Source organism: Xyrauchen texanus, chromosome 33, assembly GCF_025860055.1.
Source record: "Xyrauchen texanus isolate HMW12.3.18 chromosome 33, RBS_HiC_50CHRs, whole genome shotgun sequence".
Lineage (NCBI taxonomy): Eukaryota > Metazoa > Chordata > Actinopteri > Cypriniformes > Catostomidae > Xyrauchen > Xyrauchen texanus.
Window position 1 is genome coordinate 14813914 of NC_068308.1, and position 26494 is coordinate 14840407.

The 26494-nt window shown below is 39.4% G+C and overlaps 1 protein-coding gene across 1 annotated transcript in view; it reads right to left on the reverse strand.

Annotated features, from left to right (window-relative positions):
• Window positions 1-1221: 1221 nt before the first annotated feature.
• Window positions 1222-26494, reverse strand: part of LOC127626571 (arf-GAP with dual PH domain-containing protein 1) — a 37039-nt gene continuing 11766 nt past the window's right edge. Inside the window, exons 3-11 of the mRNA XM_052102457.1 lie at window positions 25304-25395; window positions 23459-23541; window positions 17620-17732; window positions 16809-16955; window positions 6370-6453; window positions 6098-6160; window positions 4630-4701; window positions 4118-4346; window positions 1222-3339 (exon numbers count right to left, since the gene is read on the reverse strand). Of these exons, the coding sequence (XP_051958417.1) occupies window positions 3311-3339; window positions 4118-4346; window positions 4630-4701; window positions 6098-6160; window positions 6370-6453; window positions 16809-16955; window positions 17620-17732; window positions 23459-23541; window positions 25304-25395 (912 nt within the window). The 3' untranslated portion in view covers window positions 1222-3310. The remainder of the gene's footprint in view (window positions 3340-4117; window positions 4347-4629; window positions 4702-6097; window positions 6161-6369; window positions 6454-16808; window positions 16956-17619; window positions 17733-23458; window positions 23542-25303; window positions 25396-26494) is intronic.

Sequence of the window (26494 nt, forward strand, 5' to 3'; positions counted from 1 at the left end):
TTCACCTGTCAATCATTTAGCTAATTCTCATTTGTGTTGAAATTGAAGCGGATCATTCAGGCTATGATTCATTCATTGTTTTGCGCTTCATAATTGTTTAAATGTGCTGAAAAGCCAATAATAACCTATAATAGGTGATGTAATGGCAGGTTCCCATTGTGACAACTTACCCCATATACTGTAGTGTGAAAAGGTCACAGAAGGTCAATGTGTGTTCAGTGAACTGTATCTTTTTTTATCCCCAGGCAATATTGGTGAGAATGTTCAAAGCTTTTGTTGTAGCCAATAATTTAAGGTATGTGCCTATATATAAACTGACTTTCAAAAATAATACATTTTTGACAAATTTTCAGTGAACTAAACAGTGTGAAAAGCCCCTTTTCAACCAAAGTTGCAGAAATCAGAATGGATGAATTTGACATGTTAGAGGCATGTTCTCTATAAACTAAACAAAAACACAATTGTGTTTTTTAAACCAAGATTTACACCATCAAGTCCTTTTCTATTGTGATTTCACAGTGTATTTCAGTAGTTTGGCATGTAAGTCATGATTGACAGATGGTATGATTGCACTCAGTCTTCTTTAACTTCCTTTACCACTCTTATGAAGCAAATAGGATGGCCAGTGCTTGAGCGTCTCCACCCTAATTTAATGATTTCCTGCTAGGCTGAAAACAGCCTCCTGCTGTGTCTGTGTAAGTTAGTGTCTCCAAAGCTTCACTTGCACAGCCCAGCCGCCAATGACAACAAGCACCAGACAGAACCAACATTGACTTACACACAATTCCACAGCGCAGCGGAGCCAGGCGGATATAGGGATGAAGGCAGTGGAATGCATCAGGTCAGGCAATGGTGTCTGACAAACCCAACCCGATTCATGCACACACAAACACTCACATGCTATCTTCCTCATACACATACATCTCTTCTTGTCTATACTCTTCCCCCCTACTTTGGTGCTGTTGGTTATGGTACATTTGTGTCCTGAAAATGTAACATGCATTTAGCAAATATGAAAATGTTGTAACATCAACCATTTTTTAGGATATGTTATGAATGTATTAAGTTGTATTAGAGTATATACTAATTTGTAATATTTGCACTGACATAGTGCTGCTAATTCCATACAGGTGATTCTGGTCCACCAAATGAGAACCTGGTAAAAGCAATGTAAAAGTAAAAAACTCATATATTATATATTTTTTAATATTATGTACGATTATTTACTTGGTTCTAAATTCTGATACAATGCTTCTCTGATAAAGCAGAAAAAAGGTAAGGATAAAGCTTACAAAAAGATAGTGTCATGGTAAAGTGAAGGTATCAGATGGCAATATACCATGGTTTTTGACATTTGTGTCATACTGAATCAATAAATTAATACCATGAAACATGGTATGTTTCTGTTAGTGAAAGCTCACTAACCCTTATTTTAAACTAATCAAAACTGAATATTGTAACCTGAACAGGAGGGCCACAGTTAACAAGAACTGTTTTTAAGAACAGATGCATGTGTAAACACATTAAACAAGAGGAACAACTCAGTGAAGTCCAGAATGGCTAAAATCGCATACAGTACATTTAAAGTTTGTTCAGTTCCTCACCCAAAGCTATTGTATAGCTTCAGAAGACTTGGAATACAGTGCATCAACCTTTGGATCACTTTTATGATCATTTAATCTTGTTTTGTTTTTTGTCATTTTGGAGCACAGAAAAAAAGAAAGTCATATGGGACTGGACCAACATGAGGGTGACTAATTGATGACTGAATTTTCATTTTGGGGAGAACTATTCCTTCAAATACAAAGTGACAGCCACGTGCATCTTAATCTGTGATATGCTGCCACCCAGTGGAGGAGGACAACACAAGAACAGGATTATCTTCATTGCAAGATGCACAGACATGAAACTGTTAATTAAGATCTTAGTCACCATTTACAGACAACAAAAGTGGTATGGAGAATAATATGATGGTATGCTCTGAAATGATCTGCTCTTAAAAATGACTTCATATGCTAAAATGATAAATCATAGCTACTTTGTTCACATCTTAATTTCTTTCATGGTTTCAAACACATTTGAATGATGAGCAAGTTACTCAAGTTACCTCTGCCAGCCACACATGGAATAATGGGGATTTAAAGGGACAGTTCAACCAAAAATGAAAATTCTCTCATCATTTACTCACCCTCTTGCCATCTCAGATGTGTTTGACTTTCTTCTGCTGAACACAAAGAAAGATTTTTACAATAATATTCCAGCTCTCTAGGTCCATACAATGCAAGTGAATGGGTACCAACATTTTTAAGGTCCAAAATGTACACAAAGACAGCATAAAAGTAATCCATACATCTCCAGTGGTTTAATCCATGTCTTCAGAAGCGATATCATAGGTGTGGGTGAGAAACAGATCAATATGTAAGTCCCTGCCCAGTAGGTGGCGATATGCATGAAAAATGCAAATCACCCCAAAAAAAAAAAGAAGATAAAAAAGAAGAATGTGAAAGTGGAGATTTATAGTAAAAAAGGACTTAAATATTGATCTGTTTCCCACACACACTTATCATGTAGCGTTTAATCACTGGAGTCTCATGGATTACTGAAATATTCTTATAAATATCTTCATTTGTGTTCAGAAGAAGAAAGAAGTCAAACACATCGGGGATGGTATGAGGGTGAGTAAATGATGAGGGAATTTTCATTTTGGGGTGAACTATCCCTTTAAAAACTCCTTTAGCTGAACATAAAAAGAAAGAACATTTGGATAATTGAATATAAATAATTTTGCTTAGCATCTGAGGATTCCACAATACATTACAGCAGCATTTGCTTGGATATACAGTACAATACAGTATTTCCAATAAATAACATCAGTCAAAATGTACTGCAAAGAAAATACAACAATTTGTTCTTGGTGCTGCTTACCAACCATTTCATTTAGAGAGTAAATGTTAAGCTTTTATCTTTACATGAAGAGTAAAGAACATTCACATGCCATATTTATACAGTAGCTTGGCTAACGACACCCAATATGTCTGCTTTGGTAAAGAGCAGTTTAAACACATACAGTACAAAGGGACATTCACAACAATGAAACCGCAGTGACTTATAAAAAGTTGTCAGCGCAGTCCCGTGTCCAGTCCATTAGTACTAAATCAAGGCAGGAAGGCAGCTCTTCCTTTGTAGTTTTTTAAATTTGCTGTGGTCCAGAGCTTTTCACAACCCCCATCTCCATGTTTCCAGAGTCATTGGACAGAATTGATGTTCACTGTCCAGTCCCACTTGGATGCAGGTAGGTCTACAGCCAACATCAAGGCTTGTGCTTGAAATGAGCCTCAACTGGAGAGAGGATACATTTTTAAGAAATTAGGGAGAATGTAAATGAAATAGCTTCTCGAATAATAAGGGCTGGACGATATATCCAACCTGATCTCATAGAATCACGGTACTATATATACATTTTTTACATTGTGTCTGTTTAAGTTTTATATTAAAATATTATTTATATTATCAAGCCGGTTCTCGCCTCCTCCTTTCCATTGACTCCTTTACACTGGTGCCAAAGCCCGGAAAGGAGGAGGAGAGAACCGGCTTGACAATATAAATAATAGTTTTAATGATAAATTTAAAAGACAAACACACACGACGGACATGTCCGTAAACTATCTCTCTCTCGTCGCACCACCATCTGTCATCGGTCTTTATCCCTCTCTGAGGCTTGATTAACCTGATAAGGGACCGGGTGTGTATAATCACAACCCTGCCCCGCCCTCTGCCCTACCACAGATGCCTTGACTATTTCTAACACTCTTTACTGTATATTTTCCTCATTTGAGACTACTGAAATGAATTGAAAGAAAAAATACCCTTTTAAGTAATTTCAAATCAATACATATTGAGAAAAACAGAATATTATAAAAAGGCTGAAGAAAAATCAACATATTTATAATATGAACTTTTTTAATAGCTATTATTGCTCAGGCCTATTTACAGAATAGGATTACAATTGGACAAGCTATATCTCAAGGTAATGTATTTTACACGATCATCATAGCAATACTGCAATGCTCTTATGTTTATTAGCATTGTGAGTGCATGTGAATGGGTGCGTGTATACCTGCATACTCCTGTGGCATCATGGGCCGGTTGACGACTCTCTGAAAGGCAGAAATCCAGTCCTTTTGCTCTGCCTCTGTTTCACAAGCAAACAGGAACTTCCTATCAGGCGTTTCAATGGTGATGCCATACTTCCAATGGTAGCCTTGAGTAGAGGGTGGCAGTCCAGGTACAACTGTATAGCTGTTTTCCTTGCTGCCGATGAACACCTCTCCACGTGCATAAGCATCCTAAAAGTGTTAAATGTTCAAACACTTTCTTCTATGCTAGTATAAGTAAGCCATTTATATGTTTCCCCAAAAAGTGTAAACAATGTAGCTCGTATGTTTTAGTATAGTTTGGAGTGGGACTATGCTTGTTTGTCCAGTGGCAGATGGGGGAAGTGTATTTTTTTTTTTAAATAAACATAATTATTTTTATAATTCCATCTGTTGGCACTAGTACTGAAACTACACCCTTACCTTTATACAAATAGAAAAAATATTAGAAAAATACGAATTGACTTATACTCACCAAGGGATCTTTAAAGTACATTAGTCTCCTATCGTCCATAGTAAACCACCTTTTCTTAAAGCCTTCTGTGTGCTGAAAAGGTATGACATTTCAAAACTTAGATCAAAATCTAAGTAAACAATAGCACAAGCATCTAGAACTTGATTCCTGGATTTCCAGTGCAACAGGTTGTTGCTGCAACTGCAACCTAGTCTCATAGAATGAATGTTACTATAACAACATTTCTGCAAACTGAGTTTTGTGTACCACGACAACAGTGCGTTTTATTCACTTTCACACAAATCACAAGCACAACAAATGATTATGACTATATAGACGCTTATGTTTCGCTCTCTTACTCACACACAGCTATGTTATATCAAAACACCTTTACTCCAATGCATCATTTTAAAACTATACATTTTAACGCTTGTATTACAGACTAGGGACTAAAAACAGTTCAAGGAACAAAAAACAAAAACGAATGGAATTTTTTGCAGAATGCAATCAAAAACAGGAACAAAGTGATTTTCAATTGTTCCGGAGTGAAAATGTTGTTTTGTTCTGATCAATTTTCATGAAACCAGAGGCCAAAGGGTTTATCAAAGTACATTATTGGAACTACACCACTTCATGTTGCCCAAAAACATTAAACATATGCTTTGATCCTTTGATCCATGTGTTTGGATCCAGACCAGGTTGCTTGTTTCTTTTGCTTGTACTGCTATTTTAAAAAGAACGTTATTAACTGTTCTTTTATTTTGTTCTAACAAGTTACCATTTGGATTGGAGGCTGCGGAACTTCTGAACCGGAACGAAAATATTCTGGTTTTGCTCAGAACTAACCGAATTAGTCCCTGTTACAGACCTACTTACATTTACACTTACACACTTATTCCAATGAGATTAACTTGTGCGGTAGCTCACCTCATAGAGTGTTGGACTTTGGACTCAGAGACCGAGCCTCGAGCCCAGCCAAGTACACAAGCAGAGACAAGAGTGTCATAGAAGTGACACAATATAACGTGTTTGCTTCAGTAAATGTGCTTTTCATGTCACATTTGCTTTTAAAAGACTACTGGTAAGGTTTAGGCATTGGTTTAAGGTAAGGATGTCTGTTTTGTTCACCTCTCATTTCATTTTAGATCGCTATTGGTTAGGTTTAGGTTAGCATTTAAGGTTAGGGAAGTACGTTTTACTTATTCTACCTCCATCTAACATTCACCTTTAAAACCTTGTCTAATTTCGACAATATGTTACTCGCTTTTGGTGCCCCTCGCTGGATATTTCACAGTGAAACTGCAGCCAAACGTGTAATGAAGCACGTCATTCCGTTTAGCAAAATGTTGCCATGGTCACGTAATATTCATGGGATCAGGCCGGGTTGTTTTGATGGCTTGATAGTGTGGATTACATCATTTGAATGAATGTTTCTAATGATGAAGATGATAAAGTTTAAATGTAGATGGAACCAGTGTGAAAAACTCACCCTTGGGCCAGTTTTCTCCATGTAACCTTCCTTCATGAAGTTACGTGTAAGTTTTGGTACCAGCTAAATAAAAACCATGCATAGACAAAGAAAACATACTTCAAACATCACCCAGAAATGTGTGTGGCCTCCTCATTAAACATGTACTGATAATAATTTCAAATATGGAAATATTAATTATATTTAAAATGCATTCATAATCACTAAAGTGAGTTTTACACATAAAATCATTTTATAAGTGTCAGTTACTGGAAAAAAATGGATTCACATACGTCCTCATCATTAGCTCCAGGAAATGCCACCTTTTGGTAATGAAACCGTGCTGCTCGGACTGCAGTAAACCAGTCCACCATTTCCTGAACACACACATTTAAAGAGGTCTGAGAAAACGTTATGCAGTGTTTAGCTGTGGCCAGCAAAGGATGCTTTATTATTCAATAACTGTTATGCATACTCCACAAGGTATGGTATGTATCAGAAAACATTAATGGTAACATTTCAGTCTTAGCTATCAGTCTCATCGCACGTCTTAGAGAAGGAAAAATCAGTCTATCTCTTGTCTAAGAGCTAAGACACTCTCAAACCCCCAGCTTAAGATCTTGTTGTAGATTTGTCTGTAAACTACATATCTTAAAATAAGATTATGTGTTTCAGGTTCTAAGGAATGATAAATATTTTTAATGAAGTTTGAGAGAGGAGAACGAAGAAAGCAGAATTGTAATGTGACAAAGGTGAAAGAGGAAGTGCATTTTTAGAACAAAATGTCACCGGCTCTTTTTTTGTGGTAGAACCACCACACTGACCAAAGCAGCAGAACGTCATCCGCTCCAATGTATAAATCAGAGATGACCCAAATACATAAACATTCTTTTCTAGCCAAGCTTCAACCCAGCCTAACAAATGAAAATGCTAAAGTCTAAGAGGTTTACATGGATGATCAGCACATCATCTGATTTTTTTATTTTGCGCCATTTGGCAAATATCAAAAGTGGTCATATCATAAAATTAGTACAATGAAAACCCTAATAAGTTGACTTTACTCAGTTGATTGAGTAAACTTGTTCCCTCAATTGAATTGAGTAATGGCATCTCCAAAACTTGTGTAATTAAGTTCACTTAACTTGGTGATCATATAGAATGAACTTAACTATTTAAGTTCTGGGAACTAGATGCAAGTAGACCCACCTTAAATTTGCCATTTAAATGTTGTTGTTTCATAATTTGACTAAAATTTACTAAAATAGGTCATACAATAAAACTGTTTAAATATAGAAGGTTATAAGTGATTCTAGGTCAGTCATTAAATAAACGTATTCACTTTGACCAAGAAAACATAAATAATTCAAGCACAAGGCATTAAGGGTATTCCCCATAGCCTCAAACACGTAGCAATTTTTTAAATAGATTTTTACGAAAAATAAGTTCAAGGAACATAGATATTTTAAGTTATGAGCCCTTTGACGTTTCAAGTAATATATAATTAAGAAATCTTGATTTTTCCAGTAAAGACAACACTAAGGTTTACAGTGTAACACTTTACAATAATGTTGTATTTGTTAACATTAATGCATTAAGTATCATGAACTAACAATTATCAATATATTTTTACAGCAATTATTAATCTTGGTTTATGTTCATTTATAAAATACAATTCTTCGTTGTTAGTTTATATAATAGTTCATAATACTTAAACTAATGTTTATATATACATATATATAGTACATACAGTCCACTCCACAGATTTAATATTAGCAAATTATAGTTTTGGCAAGTCGTTTAGGACATCTACTTTGTGCATGACACGAGTAATTTTTCCAACAATGGTTTACAGACAGATTGTTTTCACTTTTAATTGACTATATCACAATTCCAGTGGGTCAGAAGTTTACATACATTAAGTTAACTGTGCCTTTAAGCAGCTTGGAAAATTCAAGAATATTATGTCAAGCATTTAGACAATTAACCAATTAGCTTCTGATAGGAGGTGTACTGACTTGGAGGTGTAACTGTGAATGTATTTTAAGGCCTAGCTTCAAACTCAGTGCCTCTTTGCTTGACATCATGGGAAAATCTAAATAAATCAGCCAAGACCTCCACAAGTCTGGTTCATCCTTGGCAGCAATTTTCAAATGCCTAAAAGGTACCACGTTCATCTGTACAAACAATAGTACACAAGTATAAACACCATGGGACCTTGCAGCCATCATACCGCTCAGGAAGGAGATGCATTCTGTCCCCTAGAGACGAACGTAGTTTGTTATGAAAAGTGAAAATCCCAACACTACATAAGGGTTATATCCTTTTTTTATGATCAATACCCACTTTCACTTTCACATTCTTCTTCTTTTGTTCCATTATTGTGCATATCACCACCAGGAGAATTTCTAGTAAAAAAAAGACTTAAATATTGATCTCTTTCTTGATCATATCGCTTCAGAAGATATAGATTTAAACACTGGAGTAGTGCTAATTAATTTTTACAAAGTTACAAAGTTACAAAGTTTTGGTCACCATTCACTTGCACTGTGTGGACCTACTGAGATATTCTTCTAAAAATCTTTAGATTCAGTTCAGCAGAAGAAGAAGAAAGTCATACACATCTGGAATGGCATGAGGGTGAGTAAATGATGAGAGAGTTTTTATTTTTGAGTGAACTATCCCTTTAGCTGCAAAAACAACAACTAAAGACCAGAAGATGGTATTTAATAAAACATGATAACAATAAGATATGGGGAAAGATTGCTCAATGTTGTGCTGCTTCTGAAAGCCAGAAAGTGTAAAAACCAAGTGGCTGACATTTACTTTTATTAAGGCTTCTAATAATTTTGGTCTGACCTTAACAGTTTCAGCTTTAACAAGAGCCTGTTTTTGATGGATTCAAGGGACAACCCAAACGATATTGGACCCGACCGCAAACCAGCAGCCCATGAGTAAGCATTCTTTCTCCTTTCAAAGGCAAAGAGGGTATTTACATAGGAGTCTTAAAGGTACAGCACTAATAAAAAGACCCATTTCATTCTAAAGGTCAGCGAGAGGTGGAACATGGTTGTAGAAAACTAAATTATGGCTGCTTTTAAAGCAAGAAACTTTGATATGACCACAGGGAAAGTAAGAAAAAATGATAACAATAAGAACTATATGACGTCTTCGAAAATAAAACTCAAGGATGATGGCGGGCTAATCAGGCTAATCAAGCCAACAAGAGGGATAAAGGTGGCCGGAGATGGCAGTTCGGGAGAGAGAGAGCTACAGGCAGCTGCCCTGTTAGCGTGTGTGTGTTGTGTGTGTGTGTGTGTGTTATATCTTTTGCTTTAAGATAAGCATTAAATGATTATTATTTTCAAGCCGGTTCTCAGGAGGAGGCAAGAACTGGCTTGACAATATAAATTATATTTAATGATAAATTAAAACAAAAGACATACAACACACACACACGCAAACAGGGTAGCCAATAGTAAAGAACTCTTACGACATGGGCTCCCTGGCCTGAAGCAAAGGAGGGAGGAGTGTGGCAAGTTGGAGGACGGGTCCAAGCCATGATGACGTACACCCAGCTCCTAACAAGGCTAATCAAGCCCACGAGAGGGATAAAGGTGGCCGGAGGCGGCAGTTTGGCAGAGAGAGAGCTACAGGCAGCTGCCCTCTATGCATTTGTGTTGTATGTCTTTTGTTTTTATACAGGTGAAACTCGAAAAATTTGAATATCGTGCAAAAGTTCATTAATTTCAGTTATTCAACTTAAAAGGTGAAACTAATATATTATATAGACTCATTACAAGCAAAGTAAGATATGTCAAGCCTTTATTTGATATAATTTTGATAATTATGGCTTACAGCTTATGAAAACCCCAAATTCAGAATCTCAGAAAATTAGAATATTGTGAAAAGGTTCAGTATTGTAGGCTCAAAGTGTCACACTCTAATCAGCTAAACACCTGCAAAGGGTTCCTGAGCCTTTAAATGGTCTCTCAGTCTGGTTCAGTTGAATTCACAATCATGGGGAAGACTGCTGACCTGACAGTTGTGCAGAAAACCATCATTGACACCCTCCACAAGGAGGGAAAGCCTCAAAAGGTAATTGCAAAAGAAGTTGGATGTTCTCAAAGTGCTGTATCAAAGCACATTAATATTAAGTTAAGTGGAAGGGAAAAGTGTGGAAGAAAAAGGTGCACAAGCAGCAGGGATGACCGTAGCCTGGAGAGGATTGTCAGGAAAAGGCCATTCAAATGTGTGGGGGAGTTCACAAGGAGTGGACTGAGGCTGGAGTTACTGCATCAAGAGCCACCACACACAGACGGGTCCTGGACATGGGCTTCAAATGTCAACGTCTTACCTGGGCTAAAGAAAAAAAGAACTGGTCTGTGGCTCAGTGGTCCAAAGTCCTCTTTTCTGATGAGAGCAAATTTTGCATCTCATTTGGAAACCAAGGTCCCAGAGTCTGGAGGAAGAATGGAGAGGCACACAATCCAAGATGCTCGAAGTCCAGTGTGAAGTTTCCACAGTCTGTGTTGGTTTGGGGAGTCATGTCATTGGCTGGTGTTGGTCCACTGTGCTTTATTAAGTCCAGGGTCAACGCAGCCGTCTACCGGGACATTTTAGAGCACTTCATGCTTCCTTCAGCAGACAAGCTTTATGGAGATGCTGACTTCATTTTCCAGCAGGACTTGGCACCTGCCCACACTGCCAAAAGTACCAAAACCTGGTTCAATGACCATGGTATTACTGTGCTTGATTGGCCAGCAAACTCGTCTGACCTGAACCCCATAGAGAATCTATGGGGCATTGCCAAGAGAAAGATGAGAGACATGAGACCAAACAATGCAGAAGAGCTGAAGGCCGCTATTGGAGCATCTTGGTCTTCCATAACACCTCAGCAGTGCCACAGGCTGATAGCATCCATGCCACGCCGCATTGAGGCAGTAATTAATGCAAAAGGGGCCCAAACCAAGTACTGAGTACATATGCATGATTATACTTTTCAGAGGGCCAACATTTCTGTATTTAAAATCCTTTTTTTTATTGATTTCATGTAATATTCTAATTTTCTGAGATTCTGAATTTGGGGTTCCCTTCCGAGGGAACTCGCACTGCGTCGTTGAAAACGACTCTTTGGGGAACGCTCCTTAGCGTGCGCCTCTGAAGTATGAATGAAACTATTCCAATCTTGATTGGTGTTGCGTCATGACGTAACATGTGACGGCATAACCGGATGCATAAAAGTGACGCCGGCACACATACACATTAGCTTTCGCTCTTCAGCAAGCGCTCTATGTATATTGTTTGTCTTATTTGGTGTTGTTTGTCCTATTTAAAAGAATTATGGCCACCAAGCAGTTCAAGAAGTGCGTGCACCCCTGCCCTCGTTTTATTACGGGTAGGGACACGCACGATTTGTGTGTGAACTGTTTGGGAGCGCAGCACGCACAGGCAGCTCTCGAGGGATCTGCCTGTGTAAGTTGTGAAGCACTACCCATGAGAGTGCTGCGCTCCCGGTTGGCGTGCTTTGATGAGCACGGTCAGGCTCGCGTTCCCCACGGTTCTGGTCCCGCGTCTGTTGAGGCAGCGCGGCGATTGAGATCGTGGGGTTCGCAGCGGGATCTTGCAGATGAGAATGAGACTGCTACGGCACTTTCTCATTCTTCATTTGAGGATCCCGAGCCTACTGTGAGTGGTGCAGAAGCCCGCGTCGCGGCTTCTTCTGCCCACGATCAGGTCCCAATGCTCGAGCTCTCTGCTTCCGAGGAAGTGGAAATGCTCAGCATTGATGCGGACGACCGTGAGCAGCCAAGCACGCCGGTTTTCGGCCAGGCTTTTGAGGAGCTGATTCAGGTTGTGACGAGTGCTGTGGCCAGACTTAACATTAGCTGGCCACAAAATGAGCAGGGAACGCACGTCGGAAGCAAATTAGACGAGCGTTTCCTGCAGCACGCGTCACAACCCCAGCGCCGGGGTTTGCCGTTTTCCCCGATCTCCACAAAGAGATCTCGAGATCGTGGGATAAACCACATTCGTCCCGTGTCTCCACCCCCAGTGTGGTCGATTACAGCGACGTTTTAGGGGCACGGGATATGGGCTATGGGAAGATGCCTGGTGTGGAGGAGGCTTTAGCCGGTTACCTCTCTCCTGAGTCGGCATCTTCCCTTAAAACCCGGCGCTGCCTAGTAAGCCCTGCAGAGATACATCTGCATTAATAAGCAGGGCTTACATGGCGGCAGGTCGGGCTGGTTCGTGCCTGCACTCAATGGCGATTTTGCAGGCGTACCAGGCCGATCTCCTGAAAGACTTAGGCGAGGGAGGGGCCAACTCCCGAAGATATCGCGGAGTTGCGCAGAGCCGCAGATCTGTCTCTCCGGGCAACTAAAGAGACGGCCCGCGCTATTGGCCGCTCTATGGCAGCTATGGTGACCACGGAGAGGCATCTGTGGCTAAATTTATCGGGTATAAAAGAAAAAGACAGAGCTTTTTTGCTTGATGCCCGCTCTCGCCCTCTGGCCTGTTCGGCGACGCCGTTACATCGGTCGTCGACAGGTTTCAAGAGGCGAGGAAACAATCTGCGGCGTTCAAGCAGTTTCTCCCCGTAAATCCAAGTCTAAGTCAAGTAGGGTGGGGCAAACACATCAGCCCCAGCCTTCAGTCAGCTCCTCGCACCGCGCTGAGCAAAAGGAGAGCGTTTCCTCTAGAGCCCCTCCTCCAGGAGCTTGGCAACAGAGGAAGCGCTCCCAGCGAAGCCCTCCAGCCAGGGGGCCGACCTGAGGGACGTCCTTAAGGCTAGGAGGGCTTGGGAAGAGGTCCTAACCGGGGTGTTAGAACCTCGGAGGGCTGCCCCAGCTGCAGAGCAACCGAGGTTGTTCTCGCAGCGGAGTCCTCAGGAAATCGGTGTTGGTTTCCCGCCGTCTCTGACGCTTCGGGCCACACCAATCTCTAGCGAAAGCACACCGTGCCGTTCGCGTCAAAAAATAAAAAACACACATCAATTGTGGTCACAAGCACTGTATCGACCAAATCCTGCCGGTATCCCGCTTCAGGAAGTCGAGAACAGTGCTTTCGAAGCACACCGAGACCAGCCTCGAGAGGCTGGTTCCCTTAGTAGATTTTGTAGAGGCATGGAATCATCTTCCCAACATATCTGCATGGGTCCTGCATATAATAAATTCAGGGTACAGACTGCAGTTCGGGCACCGCCCCCAAATTCTCTGGGGTGGTGCAGACTACAGTGGTTCGGAGCAGGCTCAGGTGATGGAACAAGAAGTGCAATCTCTGCTGCTGAAGGAGGCCATAGAGCGTGTTCATCATTCAGACAGGGAGTCCGGTCTTTACAGCCGGTACTTTATAGTTCCAAAAAGGATGGGGGGTTGAGGCCGATTTTAGATCTCAGAGTTTTGAACCGGTCTCTGAGGAGGTTCAGGTTCAAAATGCTTACTATTCCTGTCATCGTGAGTCAGATCAGATCCGAGGACTGGTTTGTCACGATAGATCTAAAAGATGCCTATTTTCATGTATCCATCCTTCCATGTCACAGGAGGTTCCTGAGGTTAGCTTTGGGGCGAAGCTTACCAATATCGGGTTCTTCCGTTCGGCCTAGCACTATCTCCCGCACATTCACCAAATGTATGGATGCAGCTCTTGCTCCACTGAGACTTCAGGGCATCCGTATACTGAATTATATCGACGACTGGCTCATTCTGGCCCAGTCTCGAGAAATGGCGATTCGGCATCGAGATGTCGTTCTTGGCCACATTCGAAGTTTGGGGTTGAGACTCAACACAAAAAGAGTGTGTTACAACCATCCCAGTGCACAACGTTTCTGAGCGTTGTGTGGAACTCTGTTACGATGCAGGCACGCATGTCTCCTGCGCGTATCGAGTCCCTTATGGCGATGGTGTCCGGGTTAAAAGCTAGGCCAGGCCATCACTGTAAAGCAATTTCAAAGACTGCTGGGCCTCATGGCAGCGGCATCCAACATTGTACCGTTGGGCCTTCTACACATGAGGCCCCTCCAGTGGTGGCTGAAAGCCAAGGGTTTTCCCCAGCGGGAATCCATTTCAGTATAATCAGAGTAGCAGCGCAGGTGCCTTCGTTCTCTGCTAATATGGAAGAAACCTTGGTTCCTGTCCCAAGGGCCAGTGTTGGGGCGTCATGTCGCGGGAAAACCGTTTCGACAGGCGCCTCCCTCACTGGCTGGAGCGTGGTCATGGGCGGCAGCTTTGCCAGGGGTCTGTGGCAGGACCATCATCATTCTTGGCACATAAACTGTCTAGAGATGTTGGCTGTGTTCAGGGCTCTGAGGAGCTTCCTTCCAGACATCAAGGGTTACCATGTCCTAAATGCGTTCGGACAATACATCAGTGGTAGCTTATCTGAACCGACAAGGAGGACTCAGATCGCGCCCTCTGTGCAGACTGGCGCATCAGATAATTCTTTGGTCCCAAGGGAAAATACTGTCTATCAGAGCAATGTATATTCCGGGGTTCAGAATCAGGGAGCAGACATCCTGTCGAGGCAGGGGCTGAGGCCGGGGAATGGAGACTTCATCCAGAGGTGGTGAAGTTGATATGGGACAAATTTGGACCATCAGAAGTGGATCTGTTAGCGTCTCGAGGCGTCCCACTGTCCACTTTGGTTCTCCCTCTCACATCCAGCCCCACTGGGGTTGGGCGCCATGGTACAGGCTTGGCGAGGCTTCGCCTGTACGCATTTCCCCGATCGCTCTGCTCCGGGAGTCCTGGAAAGGGTCCGCCAAGAGGGCATCAGTCTACTTCTGGTTGCCCCCATGTGGCCGGCCAGTATGGTTCTCAGACATAATTTCACTCCTGATAGCTCCGCCATGGCAGATTCCTCTGAGGAGGGATCTGTTGTCTCAGGCGGGGGCACAGTCTTCCACCCTCGTCCAGAGCTGTGGAAACTGTGGGTCTGGCCCCTGAGGGGGTTCAGTACCTAAATGCTGGTCTATCAGCGGGGGTGGTTGAAACCATACTTAGCTCTAGGGCTCCGTCTACTAGGAGATTATATGGCCTCAAGTGGAATGTGTTCTCCACTTGGTGTAGAGAACATGAAGTAGATCCAGTTAACTGCCCGGTGGCTTCAGTTCTGGAGTTTCTTCAAGATCGTTTCTCTCTGGGTCTCTCCCTTCCACACTCAAGGTGTGCGTGGCTGCCATTTCGACGTTCCATGCACCACTGAGTGATGGGCCTCTGGGGAGGCACCAGCTGGTCATTCGTTTTCTCCGTGGTACATGGAGGATGAGACCGACAACCAGGTCCAGGGTTCCTGCCTGGGACCTGGCGGTGGTTCTCGAAGGGTTATCCCTGGCCCCCTTGAACCCCTTCAGTCGGCTTAGCCCAAGGACCTGGCGTTCAAGATGGCTTTTCTCTTAGCTATTACCTCTCTAAAGAGGGTGGGTGATCTTCAAGCCCTGGCAGTGACGCCAGCTTGCTTGGAGTTTGCCCCTGGCGGAGTTAAAGCCATTTTACACCGAGACCTGGCTATGTGCCTAAGGTGCCGTCTAACACGGCACGGTCTCTGATCCTGCAGGCTTTTCATCCTCCACCTCATGTGTCGGCAGAAGAAGAGAGGCTCCATTTGCTCTGCCCTGTCAGAGCTTTGGCGTTACCTCGAGAGGTCCTCTTCTTGGAGGAGGTCGGACCAACTGTTAGTGTGTTTTGGGTCACCTAAGAAGGGGCTCCCTGCCTCGAAACAAACCATTAGTAATTGGATTGTTCAGGCTATTATCTCGGCCTACAAGGTCGCTAAATTGCCTTCACCTTTGGCCGTGAGGGCTCATTCAACTAGAGGCATGGCGTCCTCTAGGGCTCTCTTATCGGGAGTACCCCTCCAGGAGATCTGTGAGGCAGCCGGTTGGGCTACCCGCACACTTTCATCAGGTTTTACAGTCTGCACCTCCCTAGTGCGCCTGGCGCGCGTGTGCTCTCGTCCTAGCTGAGTGCCTGAGTTCAGTTTCACCCTAGGGCAGGCCTTTTTTCGGTCGCGTGGCCTAGTGGGCATTCGTTCCCCAAAGAGTGCGTTTTCAGCGGCGCGGTCGCGAGTTCCCTCGGAAGGAGCGTCTCGGGTTATGACTATAACCCTTGTTCCCTGAAGGGAGCGAGACACTCGTCGTCCTGCCACGCCCCTCAAGGCCTGAGGCGGCTTGCTTCATCGCTAGGCTAATGTGTATGTGTGCGGCGTCACTTTTATGCATCGGTTATGCCGTCACATGTTACGTCATGGCGCAACACCAATCAAGATTGGAATAGTTTCATTCATACTTCAGAAGCGCGCGCTAAGGGCGTTCCCCAAAGAGTCGTTTTCAGCGGCGCAGTGTCTCGTTCCTTCTCAGGGAACAAGGGTTATAGTCATAACCCGAGACGTTTTCATAAGTTGTAAGCCATAATCATCAAAATTATATCAAATAAAGGCTTGACATATCTTACTTTGCTTGTAATGAGTCTATATAATATATTAGTTTCACCTTTTAAGTTGAATTACTGAAATTAATGAACTTTTGCACGATATTCTAATTTTTCGAGTTTCACCTGTATATAATTATATTTTATTTATATTGTCAAGCCGGTTCTGGCCTCCTCCTTTCCCTTTTACCTTGTTACAAAATGCTAAAAGCAATAATGGTTACATTGTAGCCAATTGATACATTTCTACAAGAGCATGTTCAGCTCATATCCATGTAGATCATAGACATTAAAAAAATGCATGATACCTTACTGTCTTCATGGTACACGAAGATATTCCTGGTACTGTTGTCTCTGAGATAGGTGATCTGCAGTCCACAGGGGTTGCCTATTTTAGCTGGCTGGAAAGTAGCATTTAGGGTTTCAATCCTCATTATGGCCTTTGGTTCTCTCGCCTGGAAGATAAAGGAAACTGTTCAGCCATAAGCGCATGCTTTCTGAATGACAAAACATGTTAGGAACTGACCAGACATTCCCTAGACTCACATTAAATTTTGATGGTGCTGCTGAACTGTGATGTTTTGGGTAAGCACAAGTTATTGTGTGTGTTTACTAAGCAATAGCCTACTTTGTGATGACATTATCCCCAGAAAACCTCTCTTTGGGGACAGGAACTCCCTTAATTGGATTCATAAATTAAGCTAATACAAAATTTCTTTTAAATTGTGAAAGTTCAATGAAAAAATATCATTCTGTCTGTGGAACACAAAAAGAGACACAAAGCAGTTTGTTAATCTTTGTCATCATTCACATTCATTGCATCTTTTTTCCAAACAATGAAAGTGCATGAGCACTCTGCCTAACATTTTCCTAACAAAGAAAGTCAGGTTTGGAACAACATGAAGGTGAGTAAATGACTGGGGTTTGTGAATGATTTTTGGTTGAACTATCCCTTTAAATTCTACAATGTACAATTGCGTCTACAGTAATTATAATTAGCTTTATTTAAAAAAAATATAAAGTCTACGGTATGTCCTCATTTAGAAGTAAACACGTGTGTGTGTGTGTGTGTGTGTGTGTGTGTGTGTGTGTGTAGAGAGAGAGAAAGACAGAACTAACATCCTGCTTGTTGAAGTACTTGAGTGCTCCATCCCTTTCTGACAGAATGAACTTTCGACTCAGGAATTGCCCATTGTCTCGACCACGTTTCCATAGAAGCCCCTCTCTGTACCCTAAAAAAGATAGTTAGAAAGCACAAGTTTTTTTTCCATGTAGTAATTAACTACAATTAGAAAATTAATTAATTACAATTAACTACTCTATAAATATGTACATCCTTAAAAGTATTTTTGTAAAAAAAGGAGGTCTAAGTTTACTGTATATGACTGATTTATGGAACTAGATTTTTACAGTTTGTTATTTGGGTAGTGCATGCCACGATGCTCACCATGATGCAAGGGCATTGGGGTGGTTGCCAAGGCGTTGCTATGCTATTGTTAAAATGTTCTGAGTAGTTACAATACCTACATTTTAGCTAAATAATTTGTACTTGCCTTGCAGCACTTTCCTGGTGAAATTAACAACAGTCACTACAACTACAACAAAAAAACAACATCTTTTATTCCCTTTCAGACAAATCACTAGTAACACATTGTGTTACTCACACAATATTATCTTAAGATATCAAAACACTTTTGCAATAGTACATGACTTTTGAATATTTACAAACATTTATGTAAACATTTTAAAGTTTGCATTACATAACCAACATTTACTGCGTTTATAAGTTTGTTCAAGTGTGATCAAATGTATCAAATATACGAGTCCCAAAGAGAATGTGAGTTAACACATGAGCCGAAAGCCATTGAAGCAAAGGCATCATTTATGGGTGGGACGGGTGGAATATGTCCCTACCACTTTTTGAAATAGCTTTCATCAGGTAAGTGTCTAATACAGAAGAAACAACTCCAGTTCTTGAGCAGGAGTTTCTATTTAATTTGTGTGTGTTATCATAAGTGGCAATCTGGCCATTTATTACCATTTATTTAAGACGTCTTCTCATTTTATTGTTCCGAAGCTCGTGCTCCTTTCCAGTGAAATCGCAAGCAAAATGCAAAACAGATGTCCCCTCACTCAAGATATACGTCCAATGTACAAAATAGATGCAATCATCGTTTATCAAAATAAATAAAAAACCTTACAATGAGAATAAAATGTAATTCTGGCTGAAATGATGCTGATCAATGGATTTATTCACTGACTAACAAGTTATCAAATTAGTCATGTGACATATATATTGTATTTATCAAAATAGTAAAAATTATTTGTCATTATTTGCACGTAACCTATAATTACCTCTATAAATCCTGATATAAACAATCATCTGATAATTTGTTTTTTTTTAACTGAGATATTACCGTTGGTGCGGTCGAGGCTACAGGCGCTGGCTCTGGGGCGGTCGAGGCTACAGGCGCTGGCTCGCTGACCGTGGCAGACATGGGCGCTGGCTCGCCGGCCGTGGCAGGCTATTTGACACGGCTATTTATAATGTTTATTATGTAAATTTATACATTTTATGACTTAGCCTATACATACCACAGTAGTAAATCTTGGGATATTATCAGGAGGACTCCCTGGGCATGGCAGAGATAGCATATGTTTGGGAGTTTGGACATGACAACTTTAGAATATATATATATATATATATATATATATATATATATATATATATATATATATATATATATATATATATATATATATATAGTGGAAAAGAGGTATACTTTACCTCAAATGCCTGTTTTATCATTGTATAATTTCAAATAATTTTTCAATAAAATAATATACAAAATGTATACCGTGCACAAGTTGCTTATACTCAGTAAATACTCATTTTAAAATATCAGTAACAATTGAATTGTTATTGTCACTTTAACTACATCAAAATCAACAAAGATATCACATAAAAAAAGCTTCGCAATAGCAGACATTTAAAAAAGAAATTTAAAAAAAAGTTTCTTCTTGAAGAAATGCAAGGAAACAGGAGGTGGCCGTAGACATCTACATTGCATACAACAGGATTTTGGGCAAAATTTGTATTTGATTTTGATTTCAACCCACTTCAAATTGAAAGCCTAAGCTTATTGCTGCCTTAAATTTTTAAGTAAAATCAAAGTGTTGCAAAAATTACAATTTCTTTGAATTTACTTACTGATGAAGAAAATTTATTTTCTGTTTATTCTGCACTATTCTGGTACACTGCACAAGTGCTCATGACTCATTCACTCTACATTACCTCATCAATCCAGAACTGCGCCTTCTCCACATGCCGATCAATACACTATTGATTAGCGGAGAAGGACACACAGTGTTCCAAAAACACATAATTGTGTGCTGGCAGAGTGTGTCTAAATTCACTGTACTCATTCACAATCGCTGCTCTCTAATTTCAATACACCTCTTTTTTAAAGAGCAGCACTGAGGGACTTATCTATCTATCTATCAGATTTGAGCAGTGTGTAGCACCTACTCATCTCTGTGAACAGACAGCAGTTACACATGTAAAACAAAATGTCTCAATGATTGATTAAAATAGGAAAATGCAGAGCTGAGCAAAGGAGAGAGGGGCAAAGCACAGAGAGAGAGAGAGAGAGAGAGAGAGAGAGAGAGAGGGAGACAACAGAGATCAAGCAAGTGTGTGAGAGAAAGAAAGATGAGAGATATGGAGATTATGAGAGAGGCCTTTGATTCTTTATAAAGTACGTCTTTTGTTAGGAATAGTCTGTTGTGTTGGGTCTATCTGTTTTCCATAAAAACGGTCAGTCCAGACTCAAGGACATGAAAAACATTAGACTAGAAAACAGAAGTTAACAATGTGACAAAAAATGGTGAAGGATATACAATATTGTATGTACACTAAGGAAGTTACATGCTATTTACACCAAAATGTAAGTACTAACATACACTTATTGTCTAGTAACATACTGTATTTTGGCATCAAAAGCACTATGATAAAACACAGCACTGTTCATTACATTCAGATTTGGGGAGTAACGGAATACATGTAACAGGAATACGTATTTCAAATACAATATAAGTAACTGTATTCCACTACAGTTACAATTTAAATAATTGGTATTTAGAATACAGTTACATTCAAAAAGTATTTTGATTACTGAAGAGATTACTTTGCATTTTATTGTCATTTGTTTAATTTAATATTTAGTCCTTTCAGATAAAAACATTTATAAATATAATTGATGCAATCCAAAGTGCATTTGAACAGTAGTGAAACACTTTCTTATGATGCGTTACATTCATACGAGCAGACAGAGAGGTAAGTTTGAATTCAGTTTGGAGCAGAAGAAATAGAAATAAACCTTGTGTAAATTGTCAGCTTTATGCTAAGCTAAAATGCTGTTTCTAGCCACTTTACATGTTACGGTATTTTTTATTAAGAAAATTCACATTGGATCATAATTTCTTTTTTTTTGGTAAGACCTTTGATTTTAGGGCAAAAATCATATTGTTGATAATAATGTTTGTATTGTTTTCCAGTAAAATATCTAAAAATCCTTAAAACAAGATAAATTTGATTGATTTAAACAACACTGCATAAGATATTTAGGTTTTTCAGAGAATGTTTTTTTGAACATGTGGTAAATGGTCTGCACTTATATAGCGCTTTTTTATTAACCTTAGAGGTTACCAAAGCCCTTAACACTGTGTCCCAATCACCCATCCACACTCACATTCACACACCAAGGCAAGGCGCTAGCCTGCCATTAGGAGCAACTCAGGGTTCAGTGTCTTGCCCAAGGACACTTCGGCATGTGGAGTCATGTGGGCCGGGATTCAAACCACCAACCCTGCGATTGGTAGCCAACCCACTCTACCATCTGAACCACAGCTGCCCTGTGTAATTTGTGTAATTTGTGTAATTTGTCTTATTGTACTGACAGAGTTTTTATAGTAAAAACCAGAGAAAAATATCTACCAGTGCTAAAGAAGTAATCCAAAGTATTTATAATACGTTACTGACCTTGAGTAATCTAATATGTTACAAATTACATTTTACAGCATGTATTCTGTAATCTGTAGTGGAATACATTTCAAAAGTAACCCTCCCAACCCTGATTACATTACATATTATTATATTAATATATGAGTGCATTTATGAATTCTCGTTTTACATACACATTACACTACATATTCTCCAGGGACGGGATTGTCTAGCCCTGCTCTATACATTCATACACTATGTACTATATTATTGTGTAAGTTTATGTACATTTTCTGTCTGTCAATCCCTGTTTGTCTTGCTTTCTTTGCACATACATGTGGTCTCAGTCTCAGTCTCAGGTCTAAGTAAGAATTTCATTGTCCTTAGTCCTCTGTACACATGACAATAAAAAAGTGTTCACTTTGAGTTTTGACTTCGAAGAAATAAATTATTCTGCAAAGTAATATAGTTCATTATCCAAACTGTAGGCTGTTTTTGGTTGCTAATTAGCATAGCAACACGGCATATTAATATCAAATGTGCTTTGAATCCAGCTTATACTATCAGAACTTAGAGTCAGAACTACCATTTTATAAAGTATAATATATATATACTATATTATAAAGTCAATTTACATATACTATTTGCATTTTGTCTGGTAACAAGCTATGAAAATACTATAATAACATATAGTAGTATGTGCTATTATAACATATAATAACAGTGTCATAAAATATTATGGTAATACTTTACAATAAGGTTGTTTTTGTTAACATTAGTTACCGACATTAATTAACTTGAATTATCAATCATTTTAAAGCATGTATTAATCTTGTTAATTTCAACATACACTGATACATTTCTAACAATAAATCTTGTATATCTTAAAATGTATTAATGGATTATAAACTAACATAAACTAACACTTTTATATTCATAAATGAACATTAACCAAGATTAAAACACACTGTAAAAAATATTTTTTATTTTTAGTTCATGATACCTAATACTATACTTGTGTTAACAAATGGAACTTTTTTGCAGTGTTATTGTAGTGTTAATCATATTATATACAGTATATAGTGCTATATTTATCTATAATATTTGCATTTTTTTATTTCACTGAGCATTTTGCCCATTTATGAATAGACAAGAGACATTGAGTATGGAGACAGGACAATGTCACAAGACAGATTCAAAGGTTGCGAGCACAAAATGAAAGCCATCTTTTCTGAATTCCAAACTGCATTTTTTCGTAGCATTATCTGGTCCCTCCACACTATTGGGATGCAACTAGCTGTTCTATGTGGCCAGTGCCATTTACCCTGATACAAAATACCATCACACATTAAAATGAGTTTCAGCATCTATGTCTAACTACAGCTATAATGCCCTTTAGCAATGTGGTTAGATTTCCACTGATAAAAGGCATGAGTGCAGCATACGTTTGTATGTTTGTGCGTGTATGTGTGTATGTGTGTATCAAAGATGAGATCATTGTCAGCCAATGTGAGTTCTCTTCTCAATAAATAAGACTGTAAAGTAATGAAACAGGATATTCTATATGGTAATAAAACTGACTCTCCCAGTTAGATCCAAGAAGAACCTCTTAGACAGAACTCACAAGGTCAAATGTGCATAAGCAGAACAAATAAATGAAAGATGAGAGGGTTACAGATGAAACAAGAGGCATGAGAAGTTTGAGAACCATCACCCACAAACAACAGCTACATTTACACATTTGGACACTTTTATCTAAAGTGACTTACAGTGCACTTATTACAGGAACAATCCCCCCAGAGCAACCTGGAGTTAAGTGCCTTGCTCAAAGACACAATGTTGGTGGCTGTGGGGATTGAACCAGCAACCTTCGGATTACCAGTTATGTGCTTTAGCCCACTGCACCAGCACGACTCAGCTAACAGTGCATGTGTGTTTGTGTGTGCTGATTCTCACCTGCTGAATAAGGCTCTTGTTTCTCGATGAGTATAAACTCTTGTCTCTCATATTTGGCTCTGATCCATTGTTCCCTCAAAATTCTGTTGATGAAAAATAAAACAACAGGAGTTCACGTGTTAAAATATGCCTTTATGTGAAAACTCGTCGTTATCTTAAGTCAACATAAAATGAAGTTTGCAAAGCATTTTACTTTGCTAAACTTCCTTAATATGACATCAGCAAAACAGGAGAGCCATTTCAGAGGTGGAGCAAGTTTACATTTTGACTTTACTTTTTTTCTTTTTTTTTTTTGCATAATATACACTGATATATCATGTCTTATATAAGTTAACTTTGTCCATTTTTATTTCATGTTCACTTTCATGTTGACTAGAACACTATATATTTGAAAATGATTTGGTATGTGAACAGAATCTTTCAGTCAAAGAACCACACACACACACACACACACACACACACACACACACACACACACACACACACACACACACCACAAAACGCAACCCTAGCTCATTTTTAAATGACACACAAACAAAAAGTTAATTAGTACACCACTAGACCATATTTTTCTAATCCTTTGAGAGAAAGCACTGTGAGCAGTCTGAAACAGAGCATCTCTTCATGAGAATCTAAAAATCCTATTATGATGCTGCTGATGCCATAATGACAAAACTAAACAAAAGTCTCCTTGAGGTGATGCTATTTTCCAAAAGGCTTGTACTACAGTTAACAGACAAATCAAAACAAAACACAAAACAAGAGCTTTTAAATTACAAAATGTTACTTTTTTTCAATAGGCGTGCTCTACACAAAACAAAACAGCTAAAGCTGCCCATTTTCACCCATAGGGATTTACTGGCAAGAATGGACTGATAAGTTTGTTTCTCATTAGAATCTCTGAGATGATACTGTAGATCAGTGGTTCCCAAACTTTTTACAGTGGCGTACCCCTCCAAACATTCAACATCCTTTTGAGTACCCCCTCTCTAACGCATAGATAACATTCACACAATGTATTTTGAAAATATGTATATTTAATATAATTATCTTTGTAAAACAACTCCCTTATATTAAACATGTTATATTTGTACATGCTTTGTACATGTTATATTAATCATATACATACTGAATAAATGGCTTACCGATTGAGATGTGTATGCTAGATATGATACAACTGCATAACTTGAAAACTCCCACCTCATCGCGTCACGGTATGCAAGAATAGCGTTCAGTTCTGTGCCTGGAATTGCGCATCATTGCAGGTACAGGATGCCAACTTTGAGCATTGCTGTTACGTGTCTGTGCAATTGCGTGGTCAGCTCAAGATGCTTTTTATGTCACATTTGACAATTTTGCAAGGTTGAGCTCCCTATGATACTAACCTTAAATACAAATTACATTTTAAACTGCAAAAAACAAACAAACTAACTAAAATCATGGACGACTGACATGTATAAATTGGATTTACTATCACTAAGCTACGTCACCTAGCAGTGTGCTGGGCTGGTGAAAACAAATACTTGTGTGATGCACAACGCACGTGTAAATGCATTTTTAACCGCAACAAATAGGGTTATATCATTGCATATTTATCTAACCTTTATGACACAACCATTTTGGTGTTTGTACACTAGTTTTTTTATACTATTTTTGCCAGTGAGAAATACTTGAGCTGGGTTTGAATGTTATTTTAGATGGTGATGAACTTAAAAGAATGGTAAATCTCAGAATTGTATTCATGTACCCCCATTGTCACCTCAGTACGTGAGGGGTACACGTACCCCAGTTTGGGAAACACTGCAGTAAAGCATCAAGGTAATTCTCATGTGGTGTTTGTCCTACCTGCAGTCTGTGTGGGAGGGCCGGTAATAAAACGGTGGAACTTGTTGTTCATACTTTGCCTTTGCTGCTTCGTTCCCCATTGAGGTGATAAACTAAAGAGAATGGAGAAAAATTGTTTACAGGCATTAAATTATATGCACTATTACCTGCTACAGCAGAGGTTCCCAAACTTATGTATCCAATCTCCCTAAAATATATTGGGAATAAAATCGGCAGGCCACCGGTGCCTTTCATTACCATTTTATGATCAACTCTCAAAAGTAACTAAATAATGTTTATTTATCAAAAGAAGCCAGCATTCAATTTACAATATGGTCTCTGCAGTGAAATTAACAATGCACATCCATATCCAAGTATTTCTGAACTGATTGTTTCATGAGTACTAATCAGGTCCATTCTATGCTTGCAGTGTATACAGAGTTGTTTATTTAAATGGGCACAATCTAGTTTTTTCACATTGCAAATTGCCACATGAACACTTATGTGTGACTTAAAGAGTACAAATAACATGAAAAGCATGAACGCAATCCACATTGAACACACTTTGGGAAAACCTCTACTAGAATATCAAAAGGAAGACTTGTATTGCACATATTTATGAATTAAAACTGTTATTTTTGTACTGTTATTGGTTTTTACAGTCAATGCAAAGCAAAGTCTGAAGGTTGTTTGCTTATCTCTTGATTACACAACAGTTCTGATTCAAAGTGTCTGTCCTTCATGTCTCTGTTAAGATTATCACAAACATCAGCTCTCCTCTGTAGATTCACAGGCTCATGTTGTGCCCTAATGGTTTTCATCCTCAATCTTTAAAGTAGACAAAGTGCCAATCAATCTCCGTCGCTCTTGAGATTACTTGATTTGGATGTTTTTTGATGGAGATCAAAGAGAGCTGCTTTTCTGCAGTAAGACCAGTCCTGCAGAAGCCAAAAGCCCAAGCAAATCTGAGAAAAGAGCTTTGAGCCAAAAAAACAAACAAACCTGACTACACTGCAAAAAATGATTTTCTTGACAAGTATTTTTGTCTTGTATTCCTGTTAAATTATCTAAACTTTCTTAAAACACGATTTATTTACTTGTCAAGCAAAATGGGATAAGATATTAAGTCTTGTTTTAAGATAAATCTGACTAAATTTAGTGAACTTTAGACTCAAAACAAGAAAAAAAATCTGCCAATGTGGTAAGCAAAAT